Source organism: Delphinus delphis, chromosome 9, assembly GCF_949987515.2.
Source record: "Delphinus delphis chromosome 9, mDelDel1.2, whole genome shotgun sequence".
Taxonomy (NCBI): domain Eukaryota; kingdom Metazoa; phylum Chordata; class Mammalia; order Artiodactyla; family Delphinidae; genus Delphinus; species Delphinus delphis.
Window position 1 is genome coordinate 87,452,142 of NC_082691.1, and position 20,423 is coordinate 87,472,564.

At 36.5% G+C, this 20,423-nt stretch overlaps 1 protein-coding gene across 2 annotated transcripts in view; it reads right to left on the bottom strand.

Annotated features, from left to right (window-relative positions):
- CHCHD3 (coiled-coil-helix-coiled-coil-helix domain containing 3) overlaps positions 1-20,423 on the bottom strand; it is a 287,919-nt gene that overhangs the window by 215,576 nt on the left and 51,920 nt on the right. For both annotated transcript variants that reach the window (XM_060020914.1, XM_060020915.1), the window contains exon 3: positions 14,735-14,816. In XM_060020914.1, the coding sequence (XP_059876897.1) occupies positions 14,735-14,816 (82 nt within the window). The remainder of the gene's footprint in view (positions 1-14,734; positions 14,817-20,423) is intronic.

The window sequence follows — 20,423 nt, forward strand, 5'->3', positions numbered from 1 at the left end:
ACCTCATCTATGAAGTGAGGGTACCAGCAGATCAGAACCTGCCTCACAGGGTTGCTGTGAGGATTAAATGATCATTACGTGCAAAGTGCTTGGACCAGTGCCTGGGACAAAGAAAGTGTTCAAAAACTGTTAGCTATTACTACTACTTATTGCTTATTATTAAATGTTATTGCTATTAGTATTACTTCTTAGGTAAAGTCTTCTTAAATAGTGTGTATCATCAGATTTTAAGTGTACTCGAGATCTGCTTATTCTGCACATAGGGGGAGGACCACACTATATGATTGGGTGGGGGAAATAAAACAAGCTATACAACATTATTACTTCAATCTCATTTTGTTTAAGAAACAAACTATACGAAACACTGTTAAGAATACATTTCCCTTAGGGTAAAATATGTGAATGATTTTAAGGGGGAAGAGCAGGGTAATGGAGGAGAAGGGATAAGATGACTTTTTGTGCTTGTATATTATCTGAATTTCTTTGAAATATATTTCTTTTGTAATTTTTTAAAATAAATCAACATTATCCATGTTTTCAATAGTTTGCAGAATGCCCTTTCTAGATCAAACCTACCACATTCTGTAGCAATAATGAAAATTGCAGAAACTGTTGGGTAATGGTTTTTAAATTAATAGACATTTCCCATATTAAATTAGTGGTTTCAAGTGACTTTTTTGGTTGTTTTGATTTGGTTTGGTTTTAATCCATCAACCTATCAGTAAAGCAAAACTGTAATCTATGGATTTTTTTAAGGGATTTTTGTTTCACTCTAATAATCATTCACAAAATGGCACCAGGAAATGAAGAATTTAAGAGATCTATTCTAAGAAGTTGTGAAGGAGCTCAAATTTAAATCATTAACTGAAACATTTACAGGATTAACCTCTATTTTTATACTTGATGCCAAAAATCACACTAAAATCATTTTAATGGAATAAGTTGAAAAAATTTCCAAATGAACTGGTTTAAGCCTGGAGGAGCTACATAGTATATGTGTAAGGAAACAACTGTAAATAGTATATAACTAATAAACTGCCCCTGTGCTAGCTGCACATCACTCAGTGGAGGAATTCCATATTTGAGTTCCAAAATCACACTGTCCCAGCAGCTAGATTTTTTCATTGATTTAAAAACATGTCAGTTTGTGGACTAAATGTGACAACATCAAAATACTCTATCACATAAAAGGCAAATAAATAGTAATAAATACTACAAACCAAACCCAACAAGTGAAGCAACACAACCAATACAAAATAAGAAAATGAGTCCAAGTTTCTTTAAAAAAAAAAGGCTAAGGATGAATACAGAAGGAGAAATCCAAAATGATTTCCACTTCACGATCGTCTATTAAAGTAAGTGCTGTGCCTCTTTGTTGCTTCCCACAGAGCGGAAGGGCCCGATTGCTCCAGAGAACTCTGCAGAGCACTACTGGGCACGTGTGTGCCTCACTGACTGGAGGCAGCACTCGCCTCTAAAGTTCACAAGGCAGGGCCCCATCTGCTTCCACACAGCCCGCCCTGCTGTGCTATTAAGAAAAATGTCCCCATCTTAAGCTAACAAGAAATTCAAACTGCCACCACCACTGAAAACGTGGACACCAACGACATTTAATAATAATTATAGCCAACCTGAATAAAGAATATTAACTTTAAACACAAATTCTCAAAAGATTTTGGTACTAAGATAAAGGAAGTTTTAAAAATATCACCCAGAGCAGTTGCACAGATCTAATAACCAGGAGCACACAATCGAGATCATTTCTAAAAGATCTTTTATTTACTAATGGTTTAGAGGTGAAAGCCCAAGCAAATGTTTGTTACCTCTTCTCACAACTGTAAATGAAAAACTTTAAAGAGAGCATTCCCTATACACAGAGAAAGGTAATACTGCAGGATGGTGAAATGCATGAACTTGACAGAGACTTCAGTTCAAACCCCAGTCTCTCCACTTACCAGATATGACTTTGGGTAAGTTTCTTCTTTACCTCTCACTTTCCTCACTTATAAAGTGTGGACAATAGAGGTGTTGTGAGGATGAAGTGAGTTAAATACATAAAGTGCTCAGAAAATACAAGAATCCAACACCTATTATTTTTTTAATGTTTTCATTTCAGTTGGGCACATGGGTCCTGTACTCCGAAATGGTTTTCATAACATAATGTGACCCCAGTGTGTGTATTCTATGTGTATGCCATCTATGAACTGTGAAGAAAGTTTTCATCAAAAACAAACGACAGCTGCTCTGGATAAGAATGGGATGCAAAAGAATCTGGGTTCTCTCAAAAAAATATTTATCAGAAACTTAAGATGAGCTACTCGTTTTTAAGGGTTTTCTGCAACCAGGAAAGGGAGCGGGAGGTTTACTTAAACATGAAAATGTGCCAATGTTTAGAAATATTATAATGCTGAGATAAAATTTACATCTGAATTATAACTATGTCACCCGCACTCCTTTACAGCTAGAGGCTCTACTGGCTAACCTGTTGAGGTCAGAAGAGGAAGAGGAGAACCCTGTGTATTTCTCCCCAGTTGCAGAGCAAACTGCCAAAGGAGGGTCTCATCCTGCTACCCTCCTCCTAACAAGGCATTCATCACCAGCAGGATCAGCAGATGGCTCCCAGAAGGCCCAGGACTGAGGGCTCAGCAGGGTAAGGCCCAGCCTACACGGACCACTGTCCATAAGTACAGACTTCTGGACACAAGGAAATGGACATGAGGCCACTGCCCACTCACCTTCTAAAATGGAAACTGAACTGAGTCTCTCCAGCAAATGCTGTTTGGAAAAGAAAAGTTTACTCCTCACAAATGAAGTGTCCCAATGTGAGAGAAAATTAGTCTAGCCAGAAGTTTCTCAAACTAAGCCCTATGCTTCCCAGGTTTCTAGGAAGGGAAAAGGTGGGGGAAATGGCTGACAGAGCTCTAAATCCCTAGTCCTAGCTATAACCAGACGGCACTTGAAGCAGTTTTGTATCAGAGTTCTGTCAGGTCTCCTTTGAATAAATGTTTACAAGGTGATGGGACACAATATGATTCTATCACCTCAGCAACAGAGTACAGGGCTCTGGGGCAGGCAGCCCAATTCAAGTCCTGCTTCCACTGCTGACTGAAAACTTTACATATGTCTACTTGAGTCATCTGTTTTTATAAAACAGTGATAACACTGACAAAAAAACATTAATAGTTCATGTGAAGAATAATAAATGATTTACAGAGTATATTACAATGTCCGCTCGCCCTGAGATTGTTCTGGGTAATGGAGAAACTTCAACAAGAACTATAACAACTATAGGACACTCAGAAACCAACTCCTAGAAACTTCCAAATGCAGAAACCAACTCTGGCACAAATTACTTCAAACACTTGCTTCATGAGAGAAAACACTGTAATTACTGTCAAAAGAAACATCTGAACAAGAAGTGGTTGAACATCACAGCTCCTATTACAACCAATAAAAAAGTTACAGATTTCTACAGCATGCTTGATTGATTCTGGTTTTCCAGGTTTAATATTCCTACATGTAAAAATAGCTTCTCGAACAGAATTCAGGGTAGGAGTCTACAACAGCATAACATCAATAGGAAAGAAAACTGGATTTGGAAAAAGTAGAGAGATGTGAATAAAACACAGACTGGATAATCCAACCTTCTGTAATTGTTGGTTATAGAAAGCACTTGTCTCTATTAAAAATAGAAAAGTGCCACTTGAAGAAAAAAGATGAAAGTAGCAGATGGCTAAAGATTCCAATACTTAGTACATACATAGCACTTCCAGTCATTTCCCAGTGAAAAGTACTGGGTGGTAAGGATGTGATCTATTACATTCCGAACGAGTTAGGGCTTTACTTTTAAGCAGAATGGAACAGAAAAGTTAAAGGAATGAAACCACAGAAACACAATATGCATTTAAAAAAAAAACAGCTTTAATGAGGTTAATAAAATAATTAATCTAATATATTGGGATTTTTATACTACAGAAGGATCTCTTAAATGTCAGAGCACATAAATATTTTCCAGATAATGCCAATCAACCATCCATTGCGCCTACTGGAGCCAGACCCTGGGGAATCTGCTCACAACACAGCAGGGTACAAACTTCTGTAATCACCTTCTTTGCAAATATTTGTAAATTAGAAGTGAGATTCATTGCCTGTGACAGTTGTGAGGACCATGAGAAAATACTGACTGCTAACTGATCTTTAAGGTCACTTAAAAACTACATTTTTATGATTAAAGCCACTGATAAATATTAGTGGATCAACAGAACTTGTTCCCTGAAAGTTGGTATTTTTTTTTAATTACTATATACCTAGAGATGACTTGCAGGTTGAAGGTATGTAATTTCATAACAACTGTGTAATATGTGTCGATGACTAGAAAACAACGTTTAACACTACACTAATTTGAAACAAAGATTTATAACAAGTCTCTAGTACCTATAGTCCTTGGTTAATGTCTGATTTTTAAAAGCACAGTTTTTTTGTTTTTAACATAATGTGAAATGTATATGCATATGTATACAGAGTAGACTGCCCTTCCCAGGAGAATGTCAAGATTTTCCAGTACGAATGATTCATTCAATCATTCAACTGAACAAATATTTGTGAGAGTTTACCATGTGAAAGATGCCACACTAGGTAGATGATTTCTTACATTATGTATTTTCAATGTGACACTAGGCCCCCCAAACACTGTTTTTCTATATTGGATTCTTTCCTCCTTCCTTTTTCAGCTTTTTCCTCCAAAGGCAAATAATATCAAAAAATAAAATTAAAATGAATTATTATATATAGTGGATTTAAACAGAAGACACCAGCCCTATGAATTTCACCTTTACTATGAGAAACTAAGAAGTATTGATACAAACAAGTTTTAAGCCTTCATTTGATGATATAAGTTCTTATTTGACGTGATAAATGGAAAAATAAATGGACTGTGCTATACTCTAACTTAACCACACAGCTGATAAAATTTATGACTAATTGATTAAACCAAATTATTTTGCGTCTCACAAATCTAATGTAATTGTTCAAGTCATTAAAAATGGGGTAAAATCTCAACTAACATCCACCTAAAAACAGCAAGCAAGTAACCTTGGTTGATGTACAGCTAGTTACAACATCAAGTAACTATTCCCTTTCTTCTTGGCTTCCTGAAAAAGGTTATTAAAATGGAGGCAACTTTCACTTGCCTTTATAGCTATAGAGGTGAAATTCAAATGCCAAAGGTCAGAGGTCAGAAGTAGTCACATTTTTCTTGCTGTCAGAGACTGACTTTTGGAGGTAGGGCACAGGAGAGAAGTAAATCACATTTTAAAAGTCTATACTCAAACTGTAGCATATTACATCCTTGCTATACTGGCCAGCTATAATTGTAACACATTATGGTCAGCTATAATCCAAAACACACAACAGAGTATCACAGCAAAAACAGACTGCTAACACGAGCATTTAGTTTGCTCTTGACTCTCAATACACCAAACAACTATTCCATCCATTATATGTTGTGATAAGCAAACCTACGATTCCAAATTAGATCCAACAATTTTAGTGTGTGTACTAACTTTATGTCAGTGATTCTGGAAGGCATCAAATCACTCAAGATTCTCATAAAACAGAATAAGATCTAAGATAAATTGAATTGAGATTCCATGTGTAAATGTTTTTTAGAAATGAGAATATAACATATATAGTCATAGTGCTTAAAATTAACTATGGCATCGCTGTGGCCCTGGTAGAAACCTCCTCCTCGAAAGCAACTTTTATTAGGCCACATCTGCGTATTAGTTTTAAAGAAGTGGAAACTTGGATACACAACAACGTCCTACTATACAGCACAGGGAACTATATTCAATATCCTGTGATAAACCATAATGGAAAATAATATAAAAAAGAATGTTTATATGTATAACTGAATCACTTTGCTGTACAGCATAAATTAAGACAACATTGTAAATCAACTATACTTCAATTTAAAAAATAAATAAAAAATAAAGAAGTGGAAACTTAAAGGAGTTCAGGTAAATTCTAAATGGCCTAATAAAGTATCTTCAGTTTAAATGATTTCTGAATGGGTTCTAATGTGTGTGGCATGACCAGTCAGAGATGCCATAAAAGGATTTCTGAATTAGGTAGGCGATGAGGCAGACACTCAAGAAATCATTTCCAGATAATTACCCTAAATGTGACTGGATTAAATACTCCAACCAAAAGACAATGACCTGCTGAATGGATACAAAAACAAGACCCATATATATGTTGTCTACAAGAGACCAACTTCAGACCAAGGGACACATACAGACTGAAAGTGAGGGGATGGAAAAAGATATTCCATGCAAATGGGAATCAAAAGAAAGCTGGAGTAGCAATACTCATATCAGATAAAATAGACTTTAAAATAAAGACTGTTACAAGAGATAAGGAAGGACACTACATAATGATCGAGGGATCAATCCAAGAAGAAAACATAACAATTGAAAATATTTATGCACCCAACATAGGAGCACCTCAATACATAAGGCAAATGCTAACAGCCATAAAAGGGGAAATTGACAGTAACACAATAATACTGGGGGACTTTAACACCCCACTTACAACAATGGACAGATTATCCAGAGAAAATAAATAAGGAAACACAAGCTTTAAATGACACAATAGACCAAACAGATTTAATTTTTATTTACAGGACATTCCACCTGAAAGTGGAAGAATACACTTACTTCTCAAGTGCACATGGACCATTCTCCAGGACAGATCACATCTCAGGTCACAAATCAAACCTTGGTAAATTTAAGAAAACTGAAATCATATCAAGCATCTTTTCCGACCACAATGTTATGAGATTAGAAATCAATTACAGGAAAAAAATTGTAAAAAACAAACACATGGAGGCTAAACAATATGCTACTAAATAACCAAGAGATCACTGAAGAAATCAAAGGGGAAATCAAAAAATACCTAGAGACAAATGACGATGAAAACACAATGACCCAAAACCTATGGGATGCAGCTAAAGCAGTTCTAAGAAGGAAGTTTAAACCAATACAATCCTACCTCAAGAAGCAAGAAAAATCTCAAATGAACAATCTAACCTTACACCTAAAGGACCTAGAGAAAGAAACAAAAAAAACCCAAAGTTAGTAGAAAGAAAGAAATCATAAATATCAGAGCAGAAATAAATGAAATAGAAACAAAGAAAACAAGAGCAAAGATCAATAAAACTAAAAGCTGTTTCTTTGAGAAGATAAACAAAATTGATAAACCTTTAGCCAGACTCATCAAGAAAAAGAGGGAGAGGACTCAAATCAATAAAATTAGAAATGAAAAAGGAGAAGTTACAACAGACACTGCAGAGATACAAAGGATCATGAGAGACTACTACAAGAAACTCTATGCCAATAAAATGAAGAACACGGAAGAAATGGACAAATTCTTAGAAAGACAGAACCTTCCAACACTGAACCAGGAAGAAATAGAAAATATGAACAGACCAATCACAAGTAATGAAATTGAAACTGTGATTAAAAATCTTCCAACAAACAAAAGCCCAGGACCAGATGGCTTCACAGGTGAATTCTATCAAACATTTACAGAAGAGCTAACACCCATCCTTCTCAAACTCTTCCCAAAAACCGCAGAGAAAGGAACACTCCCAAACTCATTCTATGAGGCCACCATCACCCTGATACCAAAACCAGACAAAAACACTACAAAAAAAGAAAATTACAGACCAACATCCCTGATGAATACAGACGCAAAAATTCTCAACAAAATACTAGCAAACAGAATCCAACAGCACATTAAAAGGATCAGACACCATGATCAAGTGGGATTTATCCCAGGGATGCAAAGATTCTTCAATATATTCAAATCAATCAATGTGATATACCATATTAAACTGAAGAAATAAAAACCACATGATCATCTCAACAGATGCAGAAAAAGCTTTTGACAGAATTCAACACCCATTTATGATAAAAACTATCCAGAAAGTGGGCACAGAAGGAAGCTACCTCAACATAATAAAAGCGGTATATGACAAACCCACAGCAAACATCATTCTCAATGGTGAAAAACTGAAAGCATTTCCTCTAAGATCAGGAACAAGACAAGGATGTTCACTCTTGCCACTATTATTCAACATACTTCTGCAAGTCCTACTGCAAGTCCTAGTCACAGCAATCAGAGAAGAAAAAGAAATAAAAGGGTACTTCCCTGGTGGTGCAGTGGTTAAGAATTAGCCTGCCAATGCAGGGGACACAGGTTTGAGCTCTAGTCCGGAAAGATTCCACATGCCGCGGAGCAACTAAGCCCGTGCGCCACAACTACTGAGCCTGTGCTCTAGAGCCCGCAAGCCACAACTACTGAAGCCCGCACACCTAGAGCCTGTGCTCTGCAACAAGAAAAGCAACCACAATGAGAAGCCCGCACACCACAACAAAGAGTAGCCCCCACTCGCCACAACCAGAGAAGGCCTGCGTGCAGCAACGTAGACCCAGTGCAGCCAAAAATAAATAAATAAAAATAAATTTATTTTTTAAAAAAAAAGAAATAAAAGGAATACAAACTGCAAAAGAAGTAAAACTGTCACTGTTTGCAGATGACATGATACTATACATAGAAAATCCTAATGATGCCACCAGAACACTACTAGAGCTAATTGAGGAATTTGGTAAAGTTGCAGGATACAAAATTAATGCACAGAAATCACTTGCACTCCGATACACTAACAATGAAAGATCAGAAAGAGAAATTAAGGAAATAATCTTATTCACCATTGCAACAAAAAGAATAAAATACCTAGGAATAAACCTACCTAAGGAGGTAAAAGACCTGTACTCAGAAAACTGTAAGACACTGATGAAAGGAATCAAAGATGACACAAACAGATGGAGGGATATACCATGTTCTTGAACTGGAAGAATCAATATTGTGAAAATGACTATACTACCCAATGCAACCTACAGATTCAATGCAATTCCTATCAAATTACCAATGGCATTTTTCACAGAACTAGTACAAAAAATCTTAAAATTTGTATGGAGACACAAAAGACCCTGAAGAGCCAAAGAAATCTTGCAGGGGAAAAAAAAAAAACGGAGCTGGAGGAATCAGACTCCCTGACTTCAGACTATACTACAAAGCTACAGTAATCAAGACAGTATGGTACTGGCACAAAAACAGAAATATATATCAGTGGAACAGAATAGAAAGCCCAGAGATAAACCCACGCACCTATGATCAACTAATCTATGACAAAGGAGGCAAAGATATACAATGGAGAAAGGACAGTCTCTTCAATAAGTGGAGCTGGGAAAACCAGACAGCTAGATGTAAAAGAATGAAATTAGAACACTCCCTAACACCATACACAGAAATAAACTCAAAATGGATTAAAGATCTAAATGTAAGGCCAGACACTATAAAACTCTTAGAGGAAAACATAGGAAGAACACTCTGACATAAATCACAACAAGATCCTTTTTGACCCACCTTCTAGAGTAATGGAAATAAAAACAAAAGGAAACAAATGGGACCTAATGAAAATTAAAAGCTTCTGCACAGCAAAGGAAACCATAAACAAGACAAAAAGACAACTCTCAGAATGGGAGAAAATATTTGCAAATGAATCACCAGACAAAGGATTAATCTCCAAAATATACAAACAGCTCATGCAGCTCAATATTACAAAAAAAAAAAAAATTACAAAAAAAAAAAACCCAATCAAAAAATGGGCAGGGGCTCCCCTGGTGGCGCAGTGGTTGAGAGTCCATCTGCCGATGCAGGGGACGCGGGTTCGTGCCCCAGTCCAGGAAGATCCCACATGCCACGGAGCAGCTGGGCCCGTGAGCCATGGTCGCTGAGCTTGTGCGCCTGGAGCCTGTGCTCCGCAACGGGAGAGGCCACAACAGTGAGAGGCCCGTGTACAGCAAAAAAAAAAAAAAAAAAAAAAATGGGCAGAAGACCTAAATGGACATTTCTCCAAAGAAGACATCCAGATGGCCAAGAGGCATATGAAAAGCTGCTCAACATCACTAATTATTAGAGAAATGCAAATCAAAACTACAATGAGGTATCACCTCACACTGATCAGAATGGCCATCATTGAAAAATCTACAAACAATAAATGCTGGAGAGGATGTGGAGAAAAGGAAACCCTCCTGCACTATTGGTGGAAATGTAAATTGATAGAGCCACTATGGAGAACAGTATAGCGGTTCCTTAAAAAACTAAAAATAGAATTACCGTAAGATCCAGCAATCCTACTGGGCATATACCCAGAGAAAAACATAACTCAAAAGACACATGCACCCCAACGTTCACTGCAGCACTACTTACAATAGCCAGGTCGGGGAAGCAACCTAAATGTCCATCAACAGACAAATGGATAAAGAAGATGTGGTACATATATACAACGGAATATTACTCAACCATAAAAATATTACTCAACCATAAAAACCATAAAAAATATTACTCAACCTAAATGTCCATCAACAGACAAATGGATAAAGAAGATGTGGTACATATATACAACGGAATATTACTGAACCATAAAAAGGAATATTACTCAACCAAAAAAATATTACTCAACCATAAAAAGGAAAAAGAATATTACTCAACCATAAAATATTACTCAACCATAAACCATGATATTGGGTCATCTGCAGAGACATGGATGAACCTAGAGACTGTCATACAGAGCGAAGTCAGAAGGAGAAAAACAAATATTGTATATTAACACATATATGTGGAATCTAGAAAAATGGTACAGATGAACCGCTATGCAAGGCAGAAACAGAGACACAGACATAGAGAACAAATGTATGGACACCAAAGGAGGAAGTGGGGGCGGGATGAATTGGAAGATTGGGATTGACATATATACACTAACTAATATGTATAAAATAGATAACTAATGAGAACCTGCTGTATAGCACAGGGAACTCTTTGCTGTACAGCAGAAACTAATACAACGTTGTAAAACAACTATACCCCAATTTAAAAAAAAAAATCATTTCCAACCTAACAGAGGTTATGGTCTAGAGTACATACAGACTGTACTGACAAAATACAGTTCTAGGACCCTATCTGCCCACGTTTCCACATGCCTGAAAGCACCTCACACTTGCAGTCTGCCAGCCTGATCCTGAATAGTTGGCATAGCCTGCACATAAGCATCAAAATTTGCAAAACTTTTTCCAGTCAGCAGTCTGGAAAAATCCCAGGTACAACAGCAGAATGCTGTGTCATCAAGGTTTTGATGGCACAGAATATGATACCGTGTGGAAAAACAAACACATCAAGACCCTGAGTCACAGAACAATTTAGAAGAATTAGAACCAACATGAACAGGTTTTGAGTCCCTTAACCTTGGGTTTCTCACTATCAGCACTACTGACATTCTGGCCCAGATAATTCTTTGTTTTTTTGTAAGGTTTGTCTTTTTTTGGGGGTGGGGGGTATCCTGTGCATTACAGAATGTTTAGCAGTATCCCTGGCCTCTACCCACTAGATGCCAGTAAGACCTAACTAGTTGTGACAGCCAAAAAACGTCTCCAGACATTTTCATGTGTCCCCTGGAAACCAGAATCTCCCCTAGCTGACATGCCTTAACCTATTTATTTCACTTACATTTTCCTTTTTATGAACATACAAGTGATAGGTTTTTAGAAATTCAAAGTCAGTCTTAATGAGCTCTTTCAATAAAAAAAATTCTAAGATGTAAACTACTGGGTTATTATCTGCAGCAATTTTTTTCTTAGTGGTACGTCAAATACAATGCTTCTTAGAAATCGATGGCATCTTCAATTCAATGAAATTCAGCCACCCACCATCCTTTCCCCTTTATCATGGAACCGTCATCCTGGAGAATTACTTCTTCCTCACTGTGTAAAGTTTTAAGTACTACCCAGTTCTTCCCTACCTAGTGGTTCTCTAGTCTTCCTTTTGAGTCCTTTCAACTATCTAATATTCTTCTAAAAATTTCCTTGCTTCCCAAGTCGGCCAGAGTTAAGTTCCAGTCTTTCAACCAAGAAAACCTAACTGAAACAAGGTCCTTATTAAGCTAGCCTGACAGAAAATATTTCAGAGTATTTCCCTGCCATGAAATTCACCAACCTATTAAAAATGTTGGTGCTTCTCCTTTACCATTCACCATATAGGTGGAGTGAATGGGGTACAGATGAAACAAGAATTGTTGTAACAGTGTCATGGGGATTCACTGTACCCTTCTGTTTTTGAAGGTGTTTTAAAGTGTCCATAATAAAAAGGTTAAAAATTATAACTATCCTATAAAGAAAAATATCACAATGGAAATAATTTCCAAAGTCCTTTCTGCATACGTTGGATCCCTTACACTTTCATGTGCCTATGCCCCAATCTTAAGGGCTTAGGAACTCAACTACAGTTATGGGTACATCTGGGGTGAAAAGAGAAGACTTGGAAAGCCAGGCATATACCACTGACAGTCCAGGACACAAGGAACCATCTTCTAAAACTGCTTCCAAGGCTTTACTCAATTAAGGCAACAGATACAATTATCTATAAATGCTTTGTTTCTCCAAAAAGTTGCTTTTAAAAGACGGCACAGAAAACCTTTTTAATGCTTTTTCTGAAGTTTCTTCTCTGGTTGAAAAAAGAAAAAACATAGCTATTGATTCTTCTAAGAACTATCATACAGATAAACACACACTTTTTGCCAAGATTTGACAGCTGGAAGTTTGCATGAAGAAGGCTTCAAACAAAACATTTTTTTTAAAGAGAAAACAATAAAAAAAGGCTGTACCACCCTCTGCTCCCCTTAAAAGTGACAGAAAATAAATTCTTTATCAGTAGTCATTTGTCCCAGGTTACAGCTAGGCTGCCAACCCCAGTCCACATGAGAGATGAAATCAGCCCTCACTGGCACCTTGTATCCATCTCATCTGCCCTTTACCTTTCATAGAACAGGAGAACAAATGGGAGCTAAGTCATGGAGGGGGAAAAAAAAACCCCACCACAGTGAGAATTACTGTAACAAAAGCCTGTACCATAGGGGAAGAAAGGAAGACAAAAAATTCCTATGTGAAATATAATAAGCAAAGTAAATATGAAGGTCTAACCAAAAACTCCTTATTAAAATAAAATTCAATTAAAAGTAATAAAATTTCAAAGACAAGGAATTCTACCATAACACATTGATTTTCTCTGCTTCTTAATGAAAATGGTCTCAGTTTTTTTGAATATTTTAACTTCACTATCTAATTATATACTCCATCAACCTAACCCCAATTAAATAATTATGAAGTGCTGCGTGGGAAACTATTGAAATATGCGTAGACACTTTTAGCAGTACTAACTACATCTTGATTTTTAAAACCCTAAGCCATGAGCCTTCTCTCTTTCCTGAGAAAAATGGTGGTCTTAATGTACAGTAAAACTCATGTCCTGTTCTACACGTTTCAGGCAAATCGGACCTAGCTTATTTAGCACTTCGTCAAAGAGAAGAAATGTTAGAGAACATTTCATAAACCCTCACTTTAGAGATGAAATATTTAAGGCCCAAAGAGGTTAAATTATACACTGAAGCCCCTATAGCCAAGTGAAGATGAGACTCCAATTCAAATATTCCTTACATTAGCCCTCTCAAGCAAACTAGTGAAGCAGCCCAAAACACACACACACACACACACACACACACACACACACACACACACACACACACACAATCTTACAAACCATCTACTGGTAGTAGTCATTGTGCATGTGAAAGATATTTGCATAATCATGTAATAATAATGCTTTTTGCTATACGGAAATTTCAGAAATAGCACAGATGGGAAGCACTTGACTCTATCTTGGATTAAAATGTATCCACATATTTCTATGAGTAAGTATATACTTTAAGTCTTTAAAAAGTAGTACTTTTACCAAAAAAAAAATTAACTATTTTGTTTTGAATATTGCTTTCTTTTCAGTTTACAGCCTTTCAACATCTTTTTGAATCAGCACATAAGATCTACTTAACTGTCTAATATTCCACTGTAATAAAATTCCGTGTACCATAATTCACTCATGCAGCCCTCCATGATGGGCATCTGGATTGCTTCCAGTTTTCTATTACAAAAACATTTCAGTGAACATTCTTTTAGCAGCTGTTGTTAGAAGTAGTAATAATGACAACAATAATATAGATGTATACAAAAAAATCTAGAGGAATGAAATGTTCAAGAGTGGTTATCTCTGTAGGATGAAATTACAGAGGATTTTGTTTTTTCAACCTTACACTTATCTGTAACATCTTTGACTTTTTTAAGTGAGCATACTACTAATCAGTGCTACTTATTAACATGGGTACTATCTATAACATATAACATTCATTATTAGCTACAATATTGTTAACCTTAATACCCATAGTAGACGATGTAATTTTCAATCATAAATTATATTCATTAAAAGAACCTAGCCTGAGAAGTGCCAGGAGAATCCTCAAGAACTACTTCTCACATATTGAAAAAACAGGGCTCAATTATTCATGCAACTAAGAAGTACACAAGAAATAAAATGGTCATTTACAATTGAGTTTGGGAAGGGGATAACCTAGGGCTTTAACAAGCACAATCCAAAACCAAAACCAGCCACGTTCATACATGTTCAGCCAAATACAAATGACGAGTCTTATTATAATCATTCCTCTCCAGAAATATTTCATAAATATGACAAGTCTGCCAAAATCTGTCTCAAACACCATGAAGCTCACCGTTTCTGATTTTCAGATTCTTTCTTGGCCTCCTCCAGTGCCAGCTCCTCAGCCACTCTTCTTTTCAATTCTTCATCAGAAACTAAAATCAATAAAGAGGGGAAGGAGATAAAATAAGTGACTTCTTTAAACAAAAGCATCAGAATACTCAGGAAGACAAAGCTGAGACTAGATCTTAATAGGCAAAGTTTTGCCAGCTGGTCAGTGTCTCCTTGGAACCACCTAAGCAGGGTGGAAAAGACCAATTAGTGCACTTCAGGAGTAATTTAATCAAGAGTTCCCTGGTGACCTAGAAATCTCCACACCTGCCAGAAGTTATAATAAACTCAAGGAGCTGCTTACTGCCCAGTGGGACTGAGCCATTAAGTACAAATTCTTTAAAATGATGTCCTACCATTAAAGTCTGACAACTGCATAGAGGGGGAGGAGAGGGTGTAAGGAAGGGACTTCAGAGAGGAAAATGACACCAAAACATTCCTACTTTGATAATTAAACATTTTAAAAAATCACTTATTAGAGAAAGAAAATCATTTGTAGTTACATTCATTTTTCCATGATTTACAAAAAAGGGAATTTATGACTCATATTTAAACCCATATTTTTTGGAAAACGTCATTCAAATTCAAGTGCCAACAATTGGAGAGAGAGACAGAACAGTGCTGAGAACACGGCTGGAGCTTTCTAAATAACTAATGACTTGATCTGAAACATCTGGTCTTTCCAATTAGAAGATTTTGTACAATATGTTTTGTAAGATTCTTACAGCTATGATAGCAAATAAAATAGACAAATTTTACATACTCTTTTAAGAGCTTTCCATAAGAAATAAGCAAGGACTCTTTCCTCTTCAGTACCCAAAACCCACTACCCAAAATTATGACCAAGAAAGCACCAGAAACACTTAAGATCTAGGAATACACACAGGACCTAACAAGTATTTCAACTGGTTGAGCCTACTAGATGGAAACTAGACAGTACTCTCTGCTCTTCAATGACATTTTATTTGATAATCTTGCATTATAAGCACCTTGCCTTACGGAATATGCAAAAAATTAATTACAACAAGATATGCAAAAACTTTAAAATTTAGCTGACACTGGGCAATAACAAAGAAGATATATGAAAGGTCTAAGGATGTCTTCTCTTATTTGTGGACTATCAGAAAACAACATCATCAAAGGACATTATCAAGAAGGTGAAAAGACAACCCACAGAATGGGAGAAAATACTGGCAAATCATAGAGCTGACAAGTGGCTTGTATCCGGAATATACAAAGAATTCTTACAACAGAACAACTGAACAGAACAATAAAATGACAACAAAATTAAAAATGGGCAAAGGACATAAATAGGCATTTCCCTAAAGAAGATATTCAAATGGCCAATAACTGCATGAAAAGTCACTCAACAGCATTCATCATTAGGGAAATGCAAACCAAAACCACAATGACTTACCAATTCAAACCCACTGTAATCCAAAGGACAATAACAAGTGCTGGTGAGAATGTGGAGAAATTGAAACCTTCATGCATTGCTAGTGGGAATGTAAAATGATGCAGTCACTATAAAAATAGTGAGGCAGTTTCTCAAAATGCTGAACATAGTTACCAAATTATCCAGCAATTCCACTGTTACGTACTGTATACATCCAAGAGAACTGAAAATATGTCTACACAGAAACTTGTACATGAATATTATCACAGCATTATTCACAATATCCCAACAGTGGAGACAACCTAAATGCTAATCAACTGATGAAGGGATAAACAAAATGTAGTATATCCATTCAGTGTGATATTATTCAGCCATAAATAGTTATGAAGTACTAATACATGCTACAACATGGATGAATCTTGAAAACATTGTGCTAAGTGAAAGAAGCCTGACACAAAAGGTCACATATTGTATGTGCCCACTGATATGAAATGTCTAGAAAGGGCAAATCTGTAGACAAAGGAAGTAGATTCGTGGTCACACGAAATTAATGAATTAAAACTAGAACAGGGAATTGTTTGATTCAGGCAAATCTTAAGACTTTTTTTTTTCAGCATTAAACGTTCAAAATAATACAAATCCCACTAGAGAAATTACAGACAGTAAGAGCTCAGCAAGGAGTCTGGATATGGATAGTCTTTGTTTTTCTATTAGCTAGACTTTAGATAAATCAGTTAACCTATCTGACTTTTGATTTCCTCATCCAAGAACAAAACTGGGTAGGTTACATAGGTGTCAGCTGGCTATGAAGTTCTCAGCTATGCACTCTATAAGGTGATGATTTTCACATTTTCATCTCCTTCTTATAAACAAGCAAAACAACGTGACACATTTTTTCAAGTTGTTCACAGCGGGTAGCTCTATTAGTAGCAAAAACTGAGACAAATATTTCACCCAATTAGTACTACCTGATCAAACTATACTCTGAGGTGTACATACCAGTTAGGATCAAAACACAGTCAGACCATGTGTAAAATCACACAAATCCCCGATTGCTTCAAATTATTGCAGCAAAATTTTTCTCATGCAAAATTCGATCAAATTCTCAATCACAATTCAACTGAATTTCACTCAATTAAAACTAGGCTTCGGTAAGACCTTGGTATACCAGGTCTAAGCATGAAGCAGTGAGATCCGTTTTCTAAGTGAGCTGATACAACATATCTTAGTAGTGCACTGTATGCCTCTTACATAAGGGCTTGCTACCAGGGGAAGAGCCAAAATCAGCAGTGAGCTTTTCATGATGATGTGATAAACCTGGAAGGGAACGGTAAGGACTCCATTACCACATGGCGACCAGCTGGGTGGCTGGGAAGGCAGCCATGCAAGAGAGACTGCAGAGAAGAAAACGCAGCTTCAAGGCTTGTCTTCCTTCTCTATATACACTCCTGCCTCTCATGCCTGCCAAGGCACCTGCCGTGGGGTGAGGCGGTAAATACTGATAGATGGAGATAATGGTGGTATCACCTAGGGAGGCCAAGAGAGGAGGGAGAAAGATGGGAAGAGGAAGCACAAGAGATGCAAAGGTCAGGGAAGCTGCAGAAGCCACTGAAGAAGACATGCCCAAGGGACCGGCTACCTCACATCACTTCTGGTCAGTCAAGGGACTAAAGCATAGCTGTCTCTCTAATGCCCTAGCTATTTCTGGAAAAGAAACACACACACACACAAACACACAAAACTTTTGGGTCTCACGTCCAAGGTCACAGCTGAAAAAGTAATTACCTTAGCTATAATGGAGAATTTAAAATAACAAAAGATAAAACATGACCAAGCATAAAGAGTTTAAAATCTAAAATAGCAATTCAAAGCCCAGGCAGGAAAATAAACCAGCGTGGTAATGGGTTTTGAGCAAATCTAAGTTTCAAGTTATTTGTTTTTCAATCAATAGAATACAGAAAGCAACAACATATTTCTTCTGATAGGTCTGGTCCAAAGTGCATAAGGGAAAAAGATATACCATTTGGAGACCAATATTCAAAATGGCTTTTCTGAAAACACTCTTTTCAGCTTCAGGATCTGAACATTCACTCAAATAAAACTGTTATTAAACTAAAAGGTCAGTGTTTCAGGATGGACTACTTTAAAAGAAGCACAGAAAGGCCAACTTTGCCTATTAGCACAGTGAGTTTCCCGTAGATCTTTGAGGACTGGCAGAGTTTGTGAAATGAGAAAAAGTAAAAATGAGAAACTTTCAAGCCATATAAATCAGACTGGCCACGGAAACCTGCAAAACAAGTTCCGGCTCAGTAACTAGGGTTCTAAAACTTTCACATAACATACACACTTCCCTTTTAAAATGTATTAAGACAAAAGGATGCTTTCTTCACACACTTGTACTCTGTACTTGCTAAAATGTTCTCAGAAGCGATTTTTTTTCTCAATGAACACAAAGACTGGCATTTTGTCAGTTAGTTATAGGTGATACAACACTAACCATAAAACACGTGAGAAAAAAATCAAGCATTACAATGGCCTGGTTAGAGCAAGTCGGCCCTAAACCCTTTATTTGAAACTACTATTGAAAATAAGAAATATTTGTATTAAAAGCAGCTCAAATTTTTGTTCGTTTTTAGTAAACAACATTCTAAACAAATGTTTTGGTTAGTCCAAAGGCAGCTTTACTGACTGCCTGGCAATCTTGTGCTCCCCTTAGCCACATTCTAAATTTTTAAGTTAAATTCTTAAGAAATTCTAAGAATCTCTAATTTCTAATTTCAGGATCAAATAAAAAACTCCTAACCTTATACTACATGATTCTTAGTATTCTTAGGAACTGTGAATACCATGGTCTTAATTCTCAGAGAAAGTGTAGCATACATTTATTACACCTCACCTGTGTTCTATGTTACCTGACAGTGTCCTAATTCTGTTTTCAGAAACTGGTTAAACGAGGGGTAGAGAGGGAAGGGGTGGAGAAGATGGGACACTATATTTAAGACAGTTCCTTGAATGGTGGACAGAAATGACTCCAAAAGACGAAATGACTTTATGAATGGCTCATCATCTATGAAAAAAACAAAGACTGAAAATACAACCATGATTGGAGACTTACACGGATTCCCTGGACCTCAAGGGACATACCAATTTCCTTTGTAAATTTTTCCGCTATGACTTTCCCTTTCTTTCATTTTCCTAGCATAATCCTTACAGTATAATTCCCTCCCCAATTACAGTATTTCTGAAACAATCTCCGCAAGTTACTTAATAAAAATTATGGCTTGCCTATTAGAAAAATGTCAGGTCCTTTGGGATTTTTCCTTTATTCCATTTCTTTCTGGTTTTACCATTTACTGATACATACCATGTCCAATTTTATAAGCCCTATTATTTTCATATGCTAGTTTAAAAACACCAAAGAGAACTATGAAAATCTACTCTCAGAAGAAAATAAATGTATGTAATTGCATAGCACCAGCAGCAGATTTTAGATAAACACTGGACTCTGCCAGGATTGAGACAGCTGAGCCAAAGCTTATACCGTAAGATACAGCCAAATTAAATTTTCAGCTCCATAGAAATATCCATTAATCTTATCATTTCAATAAATTCATTAATACAAAAAAAGCACTGATTGTTTAAAAAATAATAATGGAAGCATCCATGCAATCAATGAAATACAACACACAGTTTATCAGAAGTAAATGACTCACAGCATGTGGGTTGCAGGATAAATCTTGTCTTGCTCCTTATCTTATAAAAGGTACAGAGTTTGATTAGAAGAGTCAAAAGATGGCTAGAATAAATCTCAGGGGTCAGAAAGAAACATGTAACAGTTTGCCATTATCCATTTGTGGCACCATCTAGTTAGCAGACAAACCTGAGTTAAACACACACACAGAGTGTGTTAAGCATGATGATATTCAGCTGACAATAACATTTACTATCACCTTAAGGATAACGTACCCTAAGACTGCCTTCAAAAAAATGCCATTTGTCTAGATACCTGGCAGGGTAACTGAGGCCACTTATACATTAAAGCTAATGACAATGTTGGAATGAAAATCCTTAACTGCAGTTTCAAAGCCATAAATATCAAATGAGAAGGCACCGTGTTACAGTTTGGCAACCTAAACATTAACTGTATCAGGTTAATGGCTTATTTTGTAGTATTATTGCTCCATCAGGATTTATATACCTTCATAAATGTCTAATTTGAATGGCATAATATGCAAATAATGTCCATTTGATTGTT